Below are 20,365 nucleotides of genomic sequence, written 5' to 3'. Positions count from 1 at the left end.
CTAGATCCCATTCTATACAATCTGCCTGCTCCAAACTGTGGACTTGTCATCCTTGCATTTGAGCATCCGTGGATGGCCGCACCACATTGTCCCTAATGTCCCTAACGTGCATCCGCGTGCATGGTGTGCCACCATTAAAAACCATAAGACTTGAGGTCTTGCAGTTTTTGGCAGATGTTGGTGCAGCTGTCTGAAATGGAACCCCCGCAGAAATGTAGAGCTACTGTATTAAGTAACATACCAGTTTGAATGGCCACATAGTAATTGTGGGTCAGATGGCCTTTTTGCAAGAACTTGCATTTCTGCATTGTTTTAATCCAAGGGTATATAGTAATTAGATTGGCGTTTACTGGCAGATGAGATGATTTGCAGGATATCAGCAATGGTATCTGGTTTGCAAAGTGGCAATAATAAAAAGGCTGCCGCTGTATAGAAATATAGTTGCTTGATTCATGGGTAAATGGTATATTTATGAGCCTCAGAGATGCTCTGTTGTAAAATGGGCTTTATGTTAAGAACTCTGGCTCAATGTGCTGTTTCATAATATTGCAGCATTAATACAATCGTTGTCTCTTTTAGGCTTGATGTTTTGCATTTGTATAGATAAGTACCAATTAGTAATTTTGCTGGCTAGTTTTGGAGTTGTATGTTTAATTTGTATTTTACAGTACTCTGTTGAATGAAGATACGTAAGTCTTATTTTTTCAAATAAAACTTAAATCCAGTAATTTGTTCCCTTACATGTGAACTATAATGGATATTTTAACTTTTTATTTTGCAAGGTTTTTCAGGTGGAAAATCAACTTCAGGGCAAGGTGACTCTTCTGACGAGGTGAGACTTGTTTAGAAATACAATAAGGTGCACTGGTAAATGATATTAATTAAAAAATTACCCTGATTGTTCCTGTTTGTCTTTGCTAATATATAGGCTGTTTGTTTCAAAAATAAGTTGAAACTACTTTTCCTGTTTTTACAGGGCCACATAGTTGTTGTCTCAGCCTTCTTCCACTAGGAAAGTTGTTGTTAATGCTACTTTCACTGAACTAATTTTAGCAATGATGAGAATTGACATGTAGATAGCAACCTCTGAAAATAAAGTACAGTGAGCCCTGCAGATCTGTGGACTCTGGCTCTGCAAATTTTACTAACCACAGATTGATCATCCCATATTATTGAATGTGGAGATGTGAACTCAGACATACTGAAACAACACTTTCTCTCTCTCTTTCTCTGAATGGTAGAGTAATATACAAAAAAGATACAAGTGAGTGAGGGAGAGAGAGAAAAGAGTAATGTGGAAAAAAGCAAAGGTTCTCATTTTACAGATGTTAAGTCAAGAATTTTCACAGCAAGAGGTGGTACAGTTGCTTGAATTGTTGGATAAGCTCCTTACTACATCCTCTTTCCTTGTAAATAATCTGTCTAATATACAGTAGGAGTGAAGGGAGGAGTGTAGGAGTAAAAGGAGAAAGGAAATTACTGCAGTTTCAAAACTGTCTCTGGTTCTAGTCTAGGAAGGGACTCTTGATAGTTAGACCAGAAAAGTACCGTGTTTCCCCAAAAATAAGACACTGTCTTATATTTATTTTTCCTCAAGAAGATACACTATGGGTTATTTTCAGGGGGTGTCTTATTTTTATTAAGTATGGTACAACAATCTACATTTAGTCAAATAAAGTTAAGTCGTCTTATTCTGGAACATCATCATAACTCTCCAAACCCAGAATTCCATCCTGAATTTCTTGTAACTCCATTTCCTTTAGAACCATTGGCCCTGATTTTTGCTCCCTTCCCGCTCCCTTATGTTATGTGCTGGGCCTATCACTATGTCTTATTTTTGGGGTATGGCTTATATTGCATAAATGTTTAGAAATCCTGCTATGGCTTATTTTATGGGTATGTCTTATTTTGGGGGAAACAGGGTATTACTAATACTCTTCTTACATATAGAAGCAACCAAGCACCGTGTGTTAAAATCACATTCTGAGATCATCCTCTGGTTTTAAGTACATGTAGATGCACCCCCAATTTATTATACACAAAGAAACATTGAAGGGAGGTTGTTGTAGCAAAGATCAATTTACAGTCAGCCCTCCTCATAGGTGGGCTTGCCTTCCGCAGGTTTGAGCTTACACAGAAGGCAAGCCCCATTAGAAGTAATGAGGTGTGTACTCATGCCGTGCGCCCTGCGCGCCACCGCCTACACGTACCTAATTATTTCTTATGGGGCTTGAGCATACTCTCTTTTCCCCCATACGCGGGGGAGTCCGGAATGGATCCCCTGCATATAGGGAGGGCAGACTGTACTTTTGAAAACTTTATGATAAATGAACAAATATATTTTTACTTGTAATCATGAAAATTACAAGAAAAGAAAGTATAAAATCTTAAAATGATACGGTTTTATGATCTTAAATGTATCTGTGATGTAAATTACTACCTCATTGTTGGTTCATGACTTTACCTTTATTGAGAAAACACATCAAAAATTGAATTTCCCCCAGCAAAGCCTAAGGTTAAATCTTATCAGTTGAATATGTAATAAAGAGATAAAATCTCTCAATAAATAAGTGGCTTGGCCGCCTCCCTTGCCTAATCTTTATTGTATCAGTAGAATATGATTTGTCTTCCATTTTTTACCTGTCTTTATATAGCTTTAACAGTAGCCTGACATATAGATATTTAACAGTGAGGCTTTCTTTGTTCTTGAGATCACTGTTGAGAAAGGCATTAGAAACTAAATATCTGCTTGCTAGATTACTGTAAATGTTGTTACTTGAAATCCACACTTCAAAATCAGTCAAATAATCTAAAGCAAGATCAGCTGATACAGTGGGCACTTGGTATCTGCTGGGGTTTGGTTCCAGCCCCCCTCCCCATGGATACCAAAATCCATGGATGCTCAAATCCCATTAAATACAGTGCCATAGTAAAATGGTGTCCCTTATATAAAATGGCAAAATTGAGGTTTGCTTATTGGAATTACATATTTTTTTAAAAATTTCAAGCCGTCGATGCTTGAATCCATGGATAAGGAGGGCCAACTGTGCCATTAATCAGCAGTAACTTCTAAAGTTGCTTACACTTTTATATTTGGACCTATTGCCTTTTATGTTTCTCTTAAATTATCTCTGTTAACTCAGATGTGATCTATTTGGATATGTAGGAAAGTGAAACAAGTCCCTTGTCTTTGATGTTTTTAAAATGTGGATCTGTTCCATCTGTCTTTGGTCCACATCAGTAATGCAGATATTTTATGTAAAATTATGTAGCAAAATTCTGTGATCCCACCCCATTGGGTGGTTGCCACCTAGATGGTGGGAGGAAATTTCTTGGGCAGTAAAAATACCTAGGTTGCATCTGCATTACAAATTCTAGAATTTGTAATGCAGATGCAACCTAAGCATACATGTATCTAACTAAGGGCCAGTTAGATATGCTTGCTTTTTATTGTGTATCTGCGTGTGTCTTTGTGTGTGTGTGTTTGGGATTGAGATAACTGCCATATAAAGGCAAACATGAGAATCCGAATGAAGATTATTGGAACATATACATGCTGTTTTTCCACACACCCCACCCCCACCCCATTTTCGTTCTTGACCACAGAGATTTTTGACATAAATTTATGTAGAATTTGGTTCCTTAAGGATGAGAACAAGCCCCCAGAGTTGAAAATACATGTTTATAAAGATTTTGAGGGGAGGTAACCTTTTTAATCCCTTGTGGCAAAAATAGTAGTATTGTGCCACTTTAAAGACTAACAGTTTTTTTTTTGGAATAACCTTGCATAGATTGCAGCCCACTGATCATTAGATCAGACATCCGATAGAGTAGGCTGCAGTCCATGAAAATTTGTGCCAAATAAAACTTATTAGTTTTGAAGGTACCACAAGATTCTTGGGTATGTTTGTAGAAATTATTACTGGTAGTAGTGAGAAGGTAAGATGGACTGATGTAATGTTTCTGATGAACACTGTGTTACTCAGAATTTCAGAGTTTTGAAGGGTTTTTAAAATAATAACTTACTGCATTCATCAGATTTTCCAAGGATCTTAGTTCCCATCTTACTTTTCTTTCAAAAGCATAATTGCAGAGTATCTGACTTTAAGATATTCTATCTTTGTTCTCAAAATCACAGGAGGATCAAGATGGTAGTCAAGGTGTGGGAAAACACAAGAGGGTGAAACTAAGCAGCACCGCCAAAGGTACATGGCAAAGTATTGTAGTGTTTTGTGTTTTGTATCTTAAGGTAACTTGGGCTAGTAGTTTTTTAGCACTGATGGGAGTGTGTAGTATGACAGAAAAGACTGAAAAGTATGCTTATATGAAATACTTGGGTCCAAAAATGGTTTTGTCTTTCGTTAATTATGCCTCTGTCTTCACTGGTGGCTGGTGTTTTTCTGAGATGTGTAATGAAATTTGAGTCAACATTGAATAATTTTTTGTGAATCAGAAAAGGAAAAATAGAGATTTTTTTTTTAAAAAATAAGGAGGTATTGATTGTATGCTGTAGGGCAAAAGATGCATACAGATATTGGCTGATAGGCAAGAAATGATGATTATGAGAAATTAGGCAGAATTAGGCAAAGGGAGACAGTTTTGTACTAGGAATGCAAAAATCTGATTTTGACTTCCAACAAAACCAGCAGTTGAGGAATGTCTGTGGTACAAATGCTCTGTGGGACAAAACCTGTTGTGGAATTAGGAATGTAGCAAGAAGTTTAATCACAGTTGGTGATGTTGACAGCATCAGAGAGACAGGAGAACTGAGGGGGTATTAGGCTACAATTCTATACATCCTTACCTGTTAGAAAACTGCTATAAACAAATCAGGATTTGCATCTATTGTGTAAGATCTGGACTTAAGTAAAAAAAAAAGTTGACATCTAATTTGAAAATGGACTTCATTGTACCCTCAATATATTAAGTTGGTTCACTTTAATTTTTTCATGAGCACATGCAAAAATCATTGATAAACTTCAGATAGATGATGGGAAAAATTGGTGTGCCCAAATTTTGTTGCACTGCTGTTCCTATCACTGCTCAACATTAGTTGCCTATTAGGGTTGATGGAGTTGTAGTCTAATGACATCTGAAGGGTCACATGATACTCATCCTTGTTCTAGATCCTTGTATCTTCTGTTGCTCTTACGTAGTGGACAAATGTTATCAATATACTGAATATACTTATGTATAAGTCTAGAAATTTTAGTCCAAAAATTGATTCCAAAAACCTGAGTCGACTTATCTACGGGTCAGTGTAAATATTGTACTTTAACTCTTATAAAAAGAGGGACCATCTGGTGAAAGGCAAGAGCGTAATCTGTCCTGCTCCCTCCACTCTCTCATCCATCCTGCCTTTAGTGTGACCACAAATAATTATGCCTTCTGAACTTTTGTAAGTTCTTTGGCATTGCTTTCCTTTGCTTTTCTCCAGGAAACTTTGCTTTGTTACATGCCCCACAGTTTTAACCTTGACTTATCCATGGGTCCATAATTTTGCTCCCAAAACCTGTCCTCAATTTATACATGAGGACAGGTTACAGTGGAGTATATACGGTAGTTAAAAGTTTACTGCTGGTGAAATCGATGTTTGCTGATGTTTTGTCTTTGTCTCTGTTAATTCTAATTTTTTTCAGATCAGTCCATCATGGATGTTTTGAAGCATAGGTGTTTTCTAGAAGAATTACTATTTTGGACAATAAAATATGAATTTCCACAGAAAATGGTAACTTTCTTGCTCAACATGCTTCCAGATCAAGATTATAAGGTATATATGTATATATGTGTTTGCCCTTGGCTCTTTTATCAAGATAGTACTATCCCATTGTAGTTTTTGCAGTATTTTGCAAAGGCGTAAGAAGATGCTATTATGGAACAAATCTAAATCCAGTTTTTCTACCTGCAGTAGTATTTTTAGCAAAACAAACAAAAATTGTTTATTATATGTTTATGATACCAGTTTATGATATGCTACATCTCCTCCTGTACACGTTTGGTGAGGGAGCAAATCAGGGAGGCTTTTAAACTGTGAATAGTCTGCTTCAGTTTGTAAGGACACAAATCTAAGGGCCCGAACAGATAGGCCAAAATAAAGCTGCTTCAGGTCACTTTAGAGGTATGTTGTTTAAATGATGCATGTGTCCTAATAGGCTGGAAGCCACGCCAAAGCCATGCTCCAGTCTTAAGGACTGCAGCTCAGCTTTGGCGCAGCTTCTGGCCTCTTAAGATGCGTGTGTAATTTAAACAGCATACCTCCAAAGTGACCGAAAGCAGCTTTATTTTGGCCTGTCTTTTCAGGCCCTAATCTAGACATAGAGCCTTACTACAGTTATTCATGCTCTGATAACCCAACATTGGATTTCTACAATAATTTGTATATGAGCTTTCTGCTGAAAACGATTAGGAAGTTTCAGCTGATCCAAATAGGATAGCAATCCTCTTAACTAGGGATGGAGAATATAATCATATTAATGTTTTTGGTGTATATTAGATATTAGTCAGTTTCCTGGCTCTATTCAAAATACTGGTATTAACTGTTACAAACCTTACGTAGCCTGGGACTGGGATATTTAGAGGAGTGTCACCTCTCATATATTATTTGCCCTGGCCCATTCTTTGGGAGCCTCCCTCAGTGAAGTGAACTGAGTAGCAATCAGGAGAGGGTCTTTTCATCAGTAGCCGCCTAGCCCAGGAATGCCTTTCCTAGATGGCTATATTTGATTACACTAGGTAAAGATCTTTTAGTTTTCCTTAACTTTTTGAAAAAGTCTTTAAGCTTTAAAACTGTGTTTGTGTTTTTAAATGCATGCATGTATTGTACCCTGCTGTTATTTATATATTTTATGCTTTCAATTTTGTTATGTGAACTCTCCAGAGAGTGTCAAGCACTGGGTTGTATAGAAATGCAGTATGTCAGTCAATAAATATTGGAACTTGAATGGAAGAAAAAAGTTGTAACACTAACCTTTGTTTTATACCTTATAGATTGCTTTCACAAAAACCTTTGTGCAGCATTATGCTTTTATTATGAAAACACTGAAGAAAAGCCATGAGTCTGATACCATGTCAAACAGAATTGTACACATTAGTGTCCAGCTGTTCAGCAATGAAGAGCTAGCTCGCCAAGTGACAGAGGAATGCCAGCTGCTTGATATTATGGTTACTGTCTTGCTGTATATGATGGAGAGTTGCCTTATTAAAAGTGAGCTGCAGGGTATGTTGAATTCAGATCTTGCTTTATGATTATCTGTTTACACAAAAGTTCTTCCCCATGTAAATATACAGTCCTCCCTCTGTTCTGGCGGACTTGGGATCCATGCGCCTTGATTATCCACAGGGGGTTGAACGGAGGGAGGTAAAATGGGGCGCGGGCCCATGGCACATGTTTGCATGCCCCTGCGGGAGCACACCTCCATTCAAGCCAATAGGGCTTGAATATGCATGGTTTTCCATTTTCACTGGGGGTGGGGGGTCCGGAATGGATCCCCTGCGAAAACGGAGGGAGAATGTATTTAACTCCACAGGCTATATTTCAATTATTGTCTTTTAATTTGCAAAATCTGCCATAACACTGCTGAAAACAAACTAGTCCAGTGCTTTGTACAGTTGTTCATACCTAAGATGCATGACTGTATTCTGGATTGAGGCAATTGTTACTCCATTTTTTTTGTCTTGTAAAGCAGTTTTTAAGTTATGTTATGTCAGAGAAATGCTATTACTAGAATTATTAAATTTATAAAATGTTTACTATGACACTAATAGCTGTATTTATTCATCTGAAGTACAGAAAAACCCTATTTTTGAAAGTCCACCAAACTATCATCTTCACCATCATTGTTTTCATCTCTTTTATTTATACCTCACCTTTCCCCCCAAACTGGGATTTAAGATGGCTTACAAATTAAAATAAACATTATATAATTAAAAAAATACAAAAGATCAAAGTCAAAATGGAATTAAACTATCAGTAACATAAAAACAATTAAACATACAATGAACATTTTCTTTCTGTATATTTTTGCCATCTTCTGATGACCAGGAGCCTTCTCCAGGAGTTTTCACCATCAGAGATGAGGCAAATGGATCAGAGCATTTTTAGCTGTGTTGTTCAATCCATTGAACTTCCTTCTTAGGGAAGTTTGCTGGTATCTCTTGCCATCTTTTAAGTGTCAGCAAAACAATATTTTATTATTTGGATTTTTAACAAATTTTAACTACTTGTGTACATTTTTCCTTTCAGATTTTTTGACCATTTTATTGTTGTTTCAGTTTTTAAAAGTTAATTGTTTACTAATTTAAATAACTGTAGATGGCTAATGGAGCAATGATACATGGTGAATTAAAATTGATTATATCTATACATATAAACTTCTCTGCCTAGTTACATGGAAGAAAGCTGTATTTGCCCTGGAAACAGTTTTTAAGCCTGATCTAAGTGACTCTAAAACTTGCTTGCAGTTATGTAAGAAGATGGGGCTGTTTGAAGTCTTACCTGTTTTTTTTTTTTGGAGAGAGTGATTTTAAGACAATTCCTTTCTCTTCCTCCTTGGGCTTGGACAAATGGACAGTATACCACGGGCCAATCCAGTGGTATCCTGCCTGTGGTTTCCACCCAGGCCAGTCCCTGGACCAATGTAGTGACAGGTGAGCATTCATATGCCCACCTGTTACCATTCTGAGGATCTTCTGCTGGTATGCGCCCTTTAGTTGTTGCCACTGTCACTTCCTCTCTGAAGGCCCCCGCTGCGTCCTATAAGGGTGGAAACAGGGTTCTTGGCTACACCTATGTGGTCACGCCCCTCCTTCCGATGACACAGGCCATGGCTGGAGCCTTCAGAGAAGATGTGATGGTGGTGAAATGCCTGTCTGGTTTGGCACCTGTCACAGTGGAATTTCAAAGAAGCTCTGCTGTAGACAGCCAGTCTTTTTAGATCAGATTAAGGGCCTTTTGTGCTGGGATCAAGCCAGAACCACCAGATCCATTTCTAGTCTGCCTGTTGCTGGCTTGAGGCTAATGGTCTTCTGTCTGGACAGAATAATGCCAGGCTGGGGAGAGCATGAACATTCTGGCCTGTGTGGACAGGGTCCTTGTTTCCTTCGTTGAGATTTGGAGACCCAGAAGCTGCTTTTGGTAAAAAAACATCAACTAAGATTCAAGAGCCCTGGTGGTGCAGTGGTTAAATGCCTCTACTGCAACCACTCACTCACAAGCCACAAGGTTGTGAGTTCAATACCAGCCAGGGGCTCAAGGTCAACTCAGCCTTGCATCCTTCCAAGGTTGCTAAAATGAGGACCCAGCTTGTTGGGGGCAATTAACTTACACGTTGTAAACCACTTAGGGAGTGCTTAAGTGCACTGATAAGCAGTATAGAAATGTACTTGCTATTGCTATATTCATGTGGTTGTATATAAAGTCTAATATTGAACTTAGTGAGAATTGGTGGTTTCTGTGTCGGTGAGGTGATGAATCTGCTCTAAGTTTTAGTGTGCACTTCAAAAGATTTCTAAGGGGCGAATCCTATCTCTAAACAGATTCAGCACTTTGGATACATGCTTTAAAGTTTGGGTGAAAAACTAGAGTAATTTCTCAACCTACACTGATTGGTTCTTAGTTCTCTGCATGCCCCTAGAACTTTACATACAAGTTCCCTGTAAGGATGGTATGAGAGGCAGCATTGTATAATGCTTAGAATGTTGCACTGTGTTCAAGTTCACACTCAGCCCATAAGCTTTTTTGGTTAACTTGGACCAGCTACACTCTCAGCTTGACCTTTCCCATAGGGCTGTGGTGAAAATAAACAATAGGGGGAGTTAGAATGACATACATCAGTGCTGTTTAATCTACATGATATGTGGGACTGCGTGAGGTTTTTCACCACAGTGAAAGGAATTGGCTACATTTCTGGCTTTCCTGGAAACTCTCCAATGGCTTTGGAAACAATATTGGTCCAGGGATCACCACTCTGAGTAGCACTAATATATACCACCTTAGTTTGCTAAGAAAACTAGGATCTAGATACAATAAATATGTGTAAGTGAATGGAAAAATCATGATATATATCGGAATTTTGTTTAATACATTGGAATGCATTTTTTTATCATGGCATCCAGCATGTATGGAGTACATTTTATATCCTTAAAATTTTTAATTTTCTTTTAGATGAGGAGAATAGTTTACATGTTGTTGTGAACTGTGGGGAAGCACTACTGAAGAATAATACTTACTGGCCACTTGTCAGTGATTTCATAAATATCCTTTCACACCAGAGTGTGGCTAAGAAATTCTTGGAGGATCACAGGCTATTAGTAACATGGATGAACTTTGTGTCATTTTTTCAAGGTATGTGGTGTTTCTTTGATTTAAACAAGGTCTAGCTTTGTCTGGTTGAAGGCAATTTAATGAATGTTTTAAAAATGTTTGCATCTGACCTAATATTGGCTTTATAGTCTTAATTCTCCAAAAATCTTCATAAATACTGTAATTTAATAACAAATATAATTCCTTTTTAATAGGAACTTGTATTTCTGAAAGCCAGATTTGAGGAGGAAACAATCTTATTTTAAAATTGATACAATTTGCTTTTTAATTCTTAAAAAAACCACTAACCTATCTTTAAACAGACATTTATGGTTTCATTAAGGGGGGATATTGCTATTAAACCTCAACCATTACTAGCTTTCCTTCTTTAAGTATATGAAGTTATATCACAACAGTATTTGCATGGAACAGTGAAGAGCTGCCAAATATAATTACATCTAGAACATTGCTGTGGGTGTACTTCACATATTTGGAAGCTGATAACATACTGAGCTTCTTCACGTAACTAAATTCTACCTGAATCAAGGTATAATGATGGCAGAAAGTCACAGTGTAACAGTAAAGCTTGCTTTGTGGAGACTTCTGCTATTCTATAAATAACATAGGTCCAAAACACACTGCAGAAGTAATCAAGTTTGAGCCTGCTTTAAACACACTACAGAAATTATCCAGTTTGAGACCGCTTTAACTGTTTTGGCTCAATTCTAGGGAATTCTGGGACCTGTAGTTTTGTGAGACATTTAGCCTTTTCTGTCAGAGAGCTCTGGTGCTGCAGCAAGCTACAATTCCTGGGATTCCCTTGCATTGCGCCAGGAGAGTTACAGTGGTGTCAAACTGGATTATTTCTGCAGTGTGTTTTGGACCTTAGATACTAGTACAGGTATACCTTAGAGAGCTAGTGTGGTGTAGTGGTTTAGACAATGGACTACAACTCTGGAGGGTTCAGTTCCTTGCTCGGCCACCAAAACCCACTGCATGATCTTGGGCAAGTTATACACTTTTGGTCAGAGGAAACCCTGTGACAGTCACCATAAATTGGTAATGAATTGAACGCACACAACAGCAGATACAGTCACACCTCACTTAACAAAGTGGATGTGTTCCTGGGCTTTATTTTTTTTTAACAGAAACTTTGGAACCAGTGGTAGAAATAATGTGGAAAGAATAGGGAAGGGTTTCTACCCCACAAAAGAGAAGAGCAGTTCAGCATACTTTTATTCAAAACTAACATGCACATGTGAAATTAAACATCCAATCGCTTGTATAGGTAAACAAAAACTTTTTGAATTTTCTTGAAACCACTTGAAAACATCTTTGAAAAATGGATCTGGGGATAATATTTTTCTTTTAACAGCTTCCACTTTACTTATGATTTCTATTTTAGTGGCAAAACATACCATATATACTCAACTATAATTTGACTTCGTGTATAAATTAAGGGTAGAATATAGGGCCAAAATTATGGAACTTGTCATGAACTGTGAATAAGTCGAGGGGTGGCTTCTACAGACCACCCACTCTACCTCTCTACTATGTCCTCCTCAATTCTTCCTGCCTGGATGTGGTCTCCAGAGCAGCTGTTGGGGCTGTGGAGAGTCACGGCTCAGTTTGCAGCCATAATATGCCTTGCAGGATTCAGGCCTGGAAAGGATGCTTGGGAGCCATGTGAGGGTGGCCCGGAGGCCATGGTGGGATGCGGGGACGAGGCAACCCTGGGCCAAGCCTCTTTGGTGCCTGAGCTGCTGTGCTCCCAGGAAGTCTTCCTTCCTTCCTTCCTTCCTTCCTTCCTAGAGCCAGGCAAGTGATGGAGGGTAGGGATCCTTGCCCCCCGCGCCATCCACTTCTGCTGCCCTTCAGGCCAGAGCTTGGCCGCCCTTAGTCAGGGGGATCCAGCCGGCACCTGGCTCCTCCTGATGCTCCTCCTTGCCTCTATTCCGCCAGGGAAAGAGATCCTGCTCTGATGACTGCAGGGCCATCTTTCTCCTTGGCCGTCCACCCCACCAGCCCACTCAGACTGCTTCCTTGATGGGACTCCTGGCCACACTTTTTGCTGTGCTTCTTCCACCCCACCACTCGGCTCTGCTCCAAAGCCAGGAGATGGAGGGAAGTGGCTCCATCGGCGGGTTCCTGGAGGAACATGGCGAGCCCATCCTTCCTGTGCAGGCATTCTCCGGAGCTGGCCCTCTCCGGAGACAGGACTAAGCGGCTCCAGAGGATGCAGAGGATGACCCCCAGAAGATAAGTATGCTGGCAGAGGACTTCCAGGGGTCCTACAGGGGTCGTCCTCCGCATCCTGCAACCCCATGCCAGCATACTTGCCCTCTGGAGGTTGTTCTCCAAGGGCTGACTCTGAAGGATGAGCTCTGTAGGACATGTATGCTAGTGGGGGGCTGCCCTCTCCGGGCTACCAAGCACCCTGTCCTGGTCCGGATCCTGCAGGATATCCTCAGACATTATGGCCGAAAACAAAACCTCAGCCCTCCTACTCTGTTTCCCCAAAATTAAGACATACCCATAAATTAAGCTGTAGCAGGATTTTTAAGCATTTGCGCAATATAAGCCATACCCCAAAAATAAGACATAGTAATAGGCCTGGCACAGAACGGAAGGGAGCAGGAAGGGAGCGAAAAGATTGGGGCCAATGGTTCCAAAGGAAATGGAGCCGTAAGAAATAAAGGATGGAATTCCGGGTTTGGAGAGTTATGACGATGTTCCAGAATAAGACGACTTAACTTTATTTGACTAAATGTAGATTGTTGTACCATACTTAATAAAAATAAGACATCCCTTGAAAATAAGCCATAGTGTGTCTTCTTGAGGAAAAATAAATATAAGACAGTGTCTTATTTTCGGAGAAACACGATAGTTGCTTTGGTAGGGCTTCTTGTTTGTGTAGGTCTGTCTGTGTGGGTGTGGAGGTGGGTCTTGGGAGGGTACTCTTACTGCCATGGCCTGGAAACATCGAACAACCACTGCCATAATTTTTAAAAGCAGCGTTACCATATTGATTGGTGTATAAGTCCACCCAGGTTTTTTGGGTTAATATTTTAGCATACATTTTTCAACTTATACATGAGTATATACAATATATACTGTATATACTCATGTATAAGTCTAGAAATTTAGGTCAAAAAATTGACCCCCCCAAAAAAAAAAAAAAACCCACTGACTCAACTTATTATCCACAGGTCAATGTAAATACTGTATCTTAACTCTTATTTAAAAGAAGGAACCATCTCCTGATGAAAAACAAGAGTATAATATGTGAAGCACTGACCCCCTTTACTCTCTCATCCATCCAGTCTTAAGAGTAAGCACATAGAGTTCATTTTATAAGTTCTTTGACATTGTTTTGCTTTGGTTCATCCTTTAGATCCTTTGCTATATGCCCGTAAGTTTTACCCTCAACTTATCCACGGGTCATAGCAAAGTCCATAATTTTGGCCCCAAAACTTGCCGTCGACTTATACATGAGATCGACTTATAGTTGAGTATATACGGTATGCTTTTTCAACATGCCAGGATAATTGTTGAGGTTGGCTAATCTTCTTTTCCCTTTTCTTTCTGTTTTGCTTTTCACACATGCTTAGCAAGTGATTTTGGAGGCAGCTGTGTACCTTGCCTATTGTACGTAAGCACACACAACTATGGCAGGATCATCTAGAGTAGAATCTTGTTCTTTCCCAGGTCAAGCTTTATTGCATTGTTTACCACAGACATGCTGCTGCAACCCAAACCTGGAAGTCTTTCTCTAAGCCTCCTTCCTCATCCTCCCAAGGCTAATGCTGGAGGCAAAAATCCCTTCTAACTAGAAAAGGGTTTGGGGGGTTAGACAGAACTTCCACTTTGTAAAAAGAAACTTCTTTATCAGAAGCTTTGTTGACTGAGATGTGCCTATATAGAGTAATATTTGACTCAGACATTGGTCATGCATTTGAAAGTTATTATTAGCAGGTCCATGGAGAGATATATAACAACATGAGAATTGGTAAGACTAAAAGCAATCATCACAATTTGTAACTATTTTTGTTCTGATAAATTACCGGGCTTCTTCCTTTCAGAAGACAGGTTGATACTTGTATATAGCATGTTTTGTGAAATAACTGTCTTCAAAAACTAAACCTTTCTCTGTGATCTGCCTGCATCCACCATTGCTCTCCATCAGAAATTGCCAGCACTAGAAAGCCCCACAGTTTTGCTTATTTTGCAGGAGTATGACACTTTGAGAAACATTGCTCTCTTTTAAACAATATATATGTTCTTCACTTGCCTTTGCCTTGTGTGTGTGTGTGTCAGCCTTTAAACTAGGTTTTCTTGTGTGCAAAGGGTATACATGAGGAAAGGGTAGATTACCGTTTAGGTGAAATGTTTTAGAATTTTATCTCACTCTTTTTTTAAGGGATGAATTTAAACAAGAGGGAACTTAATGAACATGTTGAGTTTGAATCCCAGACTTATTACGCTGCTTTTGCTGCTGAACTTGAGGCCTGTGCTCAGCCGATGTGGGGGCTACTGTCACATTGCAAAGTCAGGGTAAGTAGAGCTGTTTTTACTTGCATGGTTCTTCTTTGATGCAGTGCTTTGAACAACAATGTTGAAGCAAATTGTACCCCTTCTTTTGTTAGCAAGTTGGATTGATGGCTTAAGGTCCATTGGGCCAAAATGCTACCTGGCAGAATTTGAAGTTTCCAATAAACTGGTCTGAATATCTGGACCAAAAACAGATAGCTACACATAAGGTATAACTGTAGGAAAAAATCAAACATAATTTCATGCCAAACCCTTGGAATCCAAGGGGTTTGGTTCCAGAACCCCCTGGGGATACCAAAGTCCTTGGATGTTCAAGTGACATTATATACAATGGCATAGTCCTATATTGGTGTAGTCTTATGCTCCTATATATAAGGTACCAACTTGTCAGTATAATTCCCAAAGTCTGTTGAAAGTTACAAATCATATGAAAGCCTCATGCCTGTTTTCTTTTTCTTTTTTTGTGGGGGAGGGTAGAAATTTAAATCTGTTTCTCCCTCCATCTCAACCCTCCTTGTTTTGTCCCAAGAGCAATATTATGGACTTTGGGTGTAGTAAGGCCTCTGGCTCTCGGGAACACAGCCAGAACAAAAGACTTGTCCACAAATTTCTAAAGTTTCAAAAGCTTTACTGGTTATAAACACTAATAACATGAAACTGATTTCTTCTTTCTCAATAGTCCTTCCTAAATACCTTGCTCTCTCTTCTTGGTGGATTCTATCTTTCTTCTTCTGAGGACTATCTTTCTTCTTTTGTGGACTTACCTTTTTGTCAAAGGAAAATACCCTCTCCAGGTCTGACTTGGCTGAAATCTTACTACACACTGAAACTAACTAGAGGGAGATAGCATAAGACCCTGGGATTTCCCACAATCCTTGTCTTTCTTAAAGCTATAGATCTGTATTTCCCCTCTTAAACTAATAAATAGAAAACCTAATATAATCTTAACTAAATATATGTCTCAAGAACATCAAAGATGCTCTGGAGGCATGACACTCCTAAAATAGCAAAGTGACTTTCAACATGTTAAGGGTGCTAATATTGCATATTTCAATTTTTAAACAAATTTCAGTTTAAAACAAAAATGGGGGAAATCCCAACCCCATCCCCAATGACTTCCAATTTTCTGAAAACTTTGAACCTCTAACCTTGGCCAGTATTTCCTTATTACAAAAATTCTTTGGCTCCCTCATTGCCCTTCTGTGAATAGAAGGGGTCCTTCCATTTGCAAAAGGTGCTTGAGATTCAGAGGAGCCTCCCTCTGAAGGAAGAAGATGATTTTTACTAATTCCCCTTTTGACATATAGTCCCCTACACTACTTTCCCATATGCTCCAAAGAATCACCCAGTCCTTCAGTAAATCTCTTCAAGGGGAAGGAGAAATATGTTTTTAAAAAATCCCTCCTCCACTTCCTCTGGTAAGAGCGTCCCATGGACAGATTTCGGTTTATGGGAATTCTCTCTTCAATATATAACGTTCTGGCATTTGAACATAAATAGAATGGATGGAGAGGAGATATGAAAGCATGATATTTGCTCCCAATATCACTGAGCGCACAGATTCTGTTGGAAGATATTATCTGAAGAGACTCATGAGAACTAGCAAATCTCTTCATAACAATTGTATTCCATTTCTAAGATTCTTTTTCATCACAGACGAAAAAATATTTCACATCAGACTGTTTTACCTTAGTTGAATGTACTGATGGGAAATCTAACAGATAAAATGGGTTCTCTTATTTCCCAGGAGATCTCCTGGAAAAGAAGCAACAACAACAAAACCCTTTGAGAAAAACATTATTTTCACTAGCACTGTTAGGCAAAAAAGACTATTGTCTGTAGTGAGGATTTAAGGCTATTAATAGTGCTCTGGCATCCGTGTGTGTGTTTCTCCCAGTGTCTTGAGCCAAGTCTCTCAAAAATAGAGATCCATCCTGTGTTCTCAGTGCATTTGTTGGGGTCAACAAAATGTGTCCAACAACTTCAGGGTAAGCCAATAAAAACAGTATTGCCATTCTTTATGATGCTACTCTTGTGTGTTGCTGCCTGGCACTGCCATCTTCTGTTATTTAAAGCTCTTAGAATATTAGAGACATATGATGAAATCTCCTTAATTTTATTTTTGAGACTGGTAAAACAGCAGTTGAATGTTCTTAGTAATGTGAAAGTTTTCACCAAAAGAAGGATTAAGTAATACCTTTAAAATATATTATTATTATTATTAAGCCTTATTTATATAGTGCTGTAAATTTACATAGCGCTGTACATACAATCAATTAAAATAGATAAAATAAACCTGCCTATGGCGTACATTCTACGAAAATAATTAAATATATACATATTAGTACATGTTAACATTCAATAAAATAAGTCCTACAACAAATTAAAATAACATTAGATCACAATCATGTAATGCCTTTGGACAAGCTTTCATTTAATATATATATATATATATATATATATATATATATATATATTAATATATATATATATATATATATATATATATATATATATATATATATGGCTATTTTACATTTAATGACCTTAATTTTGTAAATAAAAATATTGTCTAGCTGAAGTAAGATACTATGAAGTCTTGAACTCTATATTGCCCAATACGATTCTATCCTATTACAGAGAAATGCTTTCAGGTGCTTAATTGTTAATTTGTAGAAGTTAATTGAGTGCTTATGTTTGGCAAAACTGTTAAATCTTGTAGCAAACAAATGGAAAAATACTGATACTCTTTGTGATTTTGACTCAGTTTGAAAGCAAATTCTTACTATATTTACCTAAGAAAGATACTCTTACTTTCTTTACTGTGCAGCAGAGAATTATAACATAAAGAATAGTTTGTCAGACTCAATTTTCTTTTCTTTTCTTTTCTTTTCTTTTCTTTTTGACTTTATTATCACAGTAATCAGAAGGTTTGACCATCCTCGTCCTACCCCCAATATTGGAATACAGTAGGCATCTCCCTAAAGCATCTCCATGAACCTATTCTTTAGGGTCTTATATGAGATGAAATTGGGAACAAGACTCAAGCCAATATGCCACTCCCCTTATTCCCTTACAAGAGAGGAGAAAGATAATCAGCAAATAAAGAGAACTTAGGCGGGTTACAGACCGCCCGTTTGGGGCGGCCTGCACCCAGCACTTTCCCCACTGTATCGGGGCCTCAGCTGCCAGACCAGCAGCCTCCGAGGCCCCGATCCGCCGCTTTCCAGGCTGCGGGGAAGCGGCAAAAGGCCGCTTCCCCGCGGTCTGGAAAGGGGTGTCCTTGGGGCTTCAAGCCTCAAGGACACCCAGCGGCAGTGGGGAGGAGGAGAAAGGGGCCACTTGGCCCCTTTCTCCTTTGCGCCGCTGGCGCAGCCATCTGAAGGCTACGCCAGCAACACAAACTCCAGAAGGAGCTCTGTTTTGGAGTTCCTTCTTATGTCACGTAAAGAGCGCTCTAAGCACCCTCACGCAGCGCAAGGACGTCATGTCCGCACCGCCTCGTTTGGAGGCGGCGCGGTCGTGACATCGTAATGACGGCGGCCGTGTGGAACAGCTACCGCCATTTTGTGCACGCTCTGCACGTGCTAGGGTTGGGAGCATCCGGAAAGGATGCTCCTTTCTTATCCTAGCACGCGTGGAGCACACACTTTTAGGCCCATCTGTAATGGGCCTTTGATTCATTTGAAAAGTAGGATTTCCTCATAGTGTCTAGGAAACTTGTTTGGTAATGAAGAAGAGATCTCTTGGCTTATTTACCCACTACCATCTCCCCATAATAGGAAAGCAAAGGGTGAAGCATGCAAACTTGGGATCAGTTCTTCAATAAAAATTTGGGGCCAAATAACAAATCAGCCAATTTTCTAAGTGTTAAACCATTGATACATTTTGCCATCTGCTAGTGAGGACTTGTAATTTCATTTTAGAAACTCTCTAATTGTACACCATGAAAAGTAAGCTGGTTAAAGGAAACAAGGCTACTTTGGTGCCACTAGATTCTTTCTCCCTTTCCCCTTTTTACTCTGAAACAAACTAACATGGCTGTCTCTTTAGTTGTACAACTCTTTCTTTCTTAGAGTAATTACTTGATGTATAGTAGACAGTATTATTTCCCAGATTGTACGTTAGAGACAAGATAAATGTGGGAAGTGCTAATCTAGCTTATTTTACTATGTTATTTTAAGTGATGGGAAGAATTTATTTTTTCAGTTTGTGCAACATTTCATATCCTGTTGCAGGAAACGCAAGAATATACACGAAACGTTGTAAGATACTGTCTGGAAGCACTTCAGGATTGGTTTGATGCAATCAACTTTGTAGATGAGGTATGTGTATCTTATGTATTTAACCTGGCATTGTGGGGTAAGAAGTCTTCACATCATCCTTGAAATTAAAACTAGCCAGTTCTTTGTTTTGTTTTTCTCTGTAAATGTCTGGTATTTCACTTTTACTAAAGCCCAGAAATCTTGACTTCACACTGTTCTTTTCTGTGTTTTGGATCTTTTATGTACTCACAAAGGCTGGGCATGGGAGGAGTATGCTTTGCTTTGATGGTCCCATCTAGGAAATGTTTATTAGAGAATCGTCTGTGTTGAGTTCTTAAATTTTCCTTACTGTTTATATCCTTCTTCTCCTTACTGTTCATGTCCTCTTACTTTTCAAAGATTCTGTGGGGCTTGGAGAGGGAAGCATTGGTTCTGTGTACATGTTGTTTTTCTTTGTAGTTTCCCTTCCTCACATAAATAGGTGTGTGCTCTGTGCAGGTGCAGTACAGTGAGTCCTTAGTATCCACTGGGATTTGGTTCCAAGACCCCCTGTGGATCCCAGAATCCATGGATGCTCGGGTTCCATTAAATACAGTGGCATAGTAAAATAGTGTCCCTTATATAAAATGGCAAACTCAGAGTTTGACTTTTTACATTTATATTTTTAAAAATAATTTTCAAGCCATGGACTCTTTAACCTGTGGATAAAGAATGTGGATATGGAAGGCCGACTGTACAACTTCTTCTGTGTGAGGGTACAGATGACCACTTAAAGAACAACATTAATAGGTATGCATCTTGTTCGTTTTCGTGCTGATCTGTACACTCACACAAATAGGGTTGTGCTGTACCTGCTTAGAGCATGCAAGGGGAATACAATTCCATTACTTGAATGAAAACAAAACAAAACAAAACAATTCAGACTTGCACATACTGAGGGTTTTGTTAGTATGCATGCTCAGTTTCAAAGGTTTCTGGTCTTGGAACTGTTCCAAAAACAGATGCATCGATGTACATTGTTCTGAGTGAAAGAGATTCTCAGGGCTCTCCTTAACTAGTGTAACACATGTCTTGATAATGGATAGTTGTGCGTGCAGATATAATTTCAGTGTTAGATGGATGCTTTGAAAGATGGAGTGCTTACCACTGTACCCCCTGTGGTGCAAGATTGTCCCTATCTATGGAAGAACAGAAATGATTGCCATGATTCCTATATTGCCTTCATCAAAATTGACCAGGATATTTTCCA

General features: G+C 38.9%; 1 protein-coding gene across 1 annotated transcript in view; it reads left to right on the top strand.

The window, feature by feature from the left end:
- UBR3 (ubiquitin protein ligase E3 component n-recognin 3) overlaps positions 1-20,365 on the top strand; it is a 111,704-nt gene that overhangs the window by 18,367 nt on the left and 72,972 nt on the right. Inside the window, exons 5-11 of the mRNA XM_089519782.1 lie at positions 783-832; positions 4,139-4,205; positions 5,640-5,770; positions 6,988-7,216; positions 10,163-10,342; positions 14,721-14,854; positions 19,090-19,176. Coding sequence (XP_089375908.1) covers positions 783-832; positions 4,139-4,205; positions 5,640-5,770; positions 6,988-7,216; positions 10,163-10,342; positions 14,721-14,854; positions 19,090-19,176 — 878 coding nt within the window. The remainder of the gene's footprint in view (positions 1-782; positions 833-4,138; positions 4,206-5,639; positions 5,771-6,987; positions 7,217-10,162; positions 10,343-14,720; positions 14,855-19,089; positions 19,177-20,365) is intronic.

This window comes from Sceloporus occidentalis, unplaced genomic scaffold, assembly GCF_023333645.1.
Source record: "Sceloporus occidentalis isolate IW3139 unplaced genomic scaffold, rSceOcc1.0.p SCAF_4, whole genome shotgun sequence".
In the NCBI taxonomy this organism is placed as follows: domain Eukaryota; kingdom Metazoa; phylum Chordata; class Lepidosauria; order Squamata; family Phrynosomatidae; genus Sceloporus; species Sceloporus occidentalis.
This window is presented reverse-complemented; position numbering and strand designations above follow the sequence as displayed.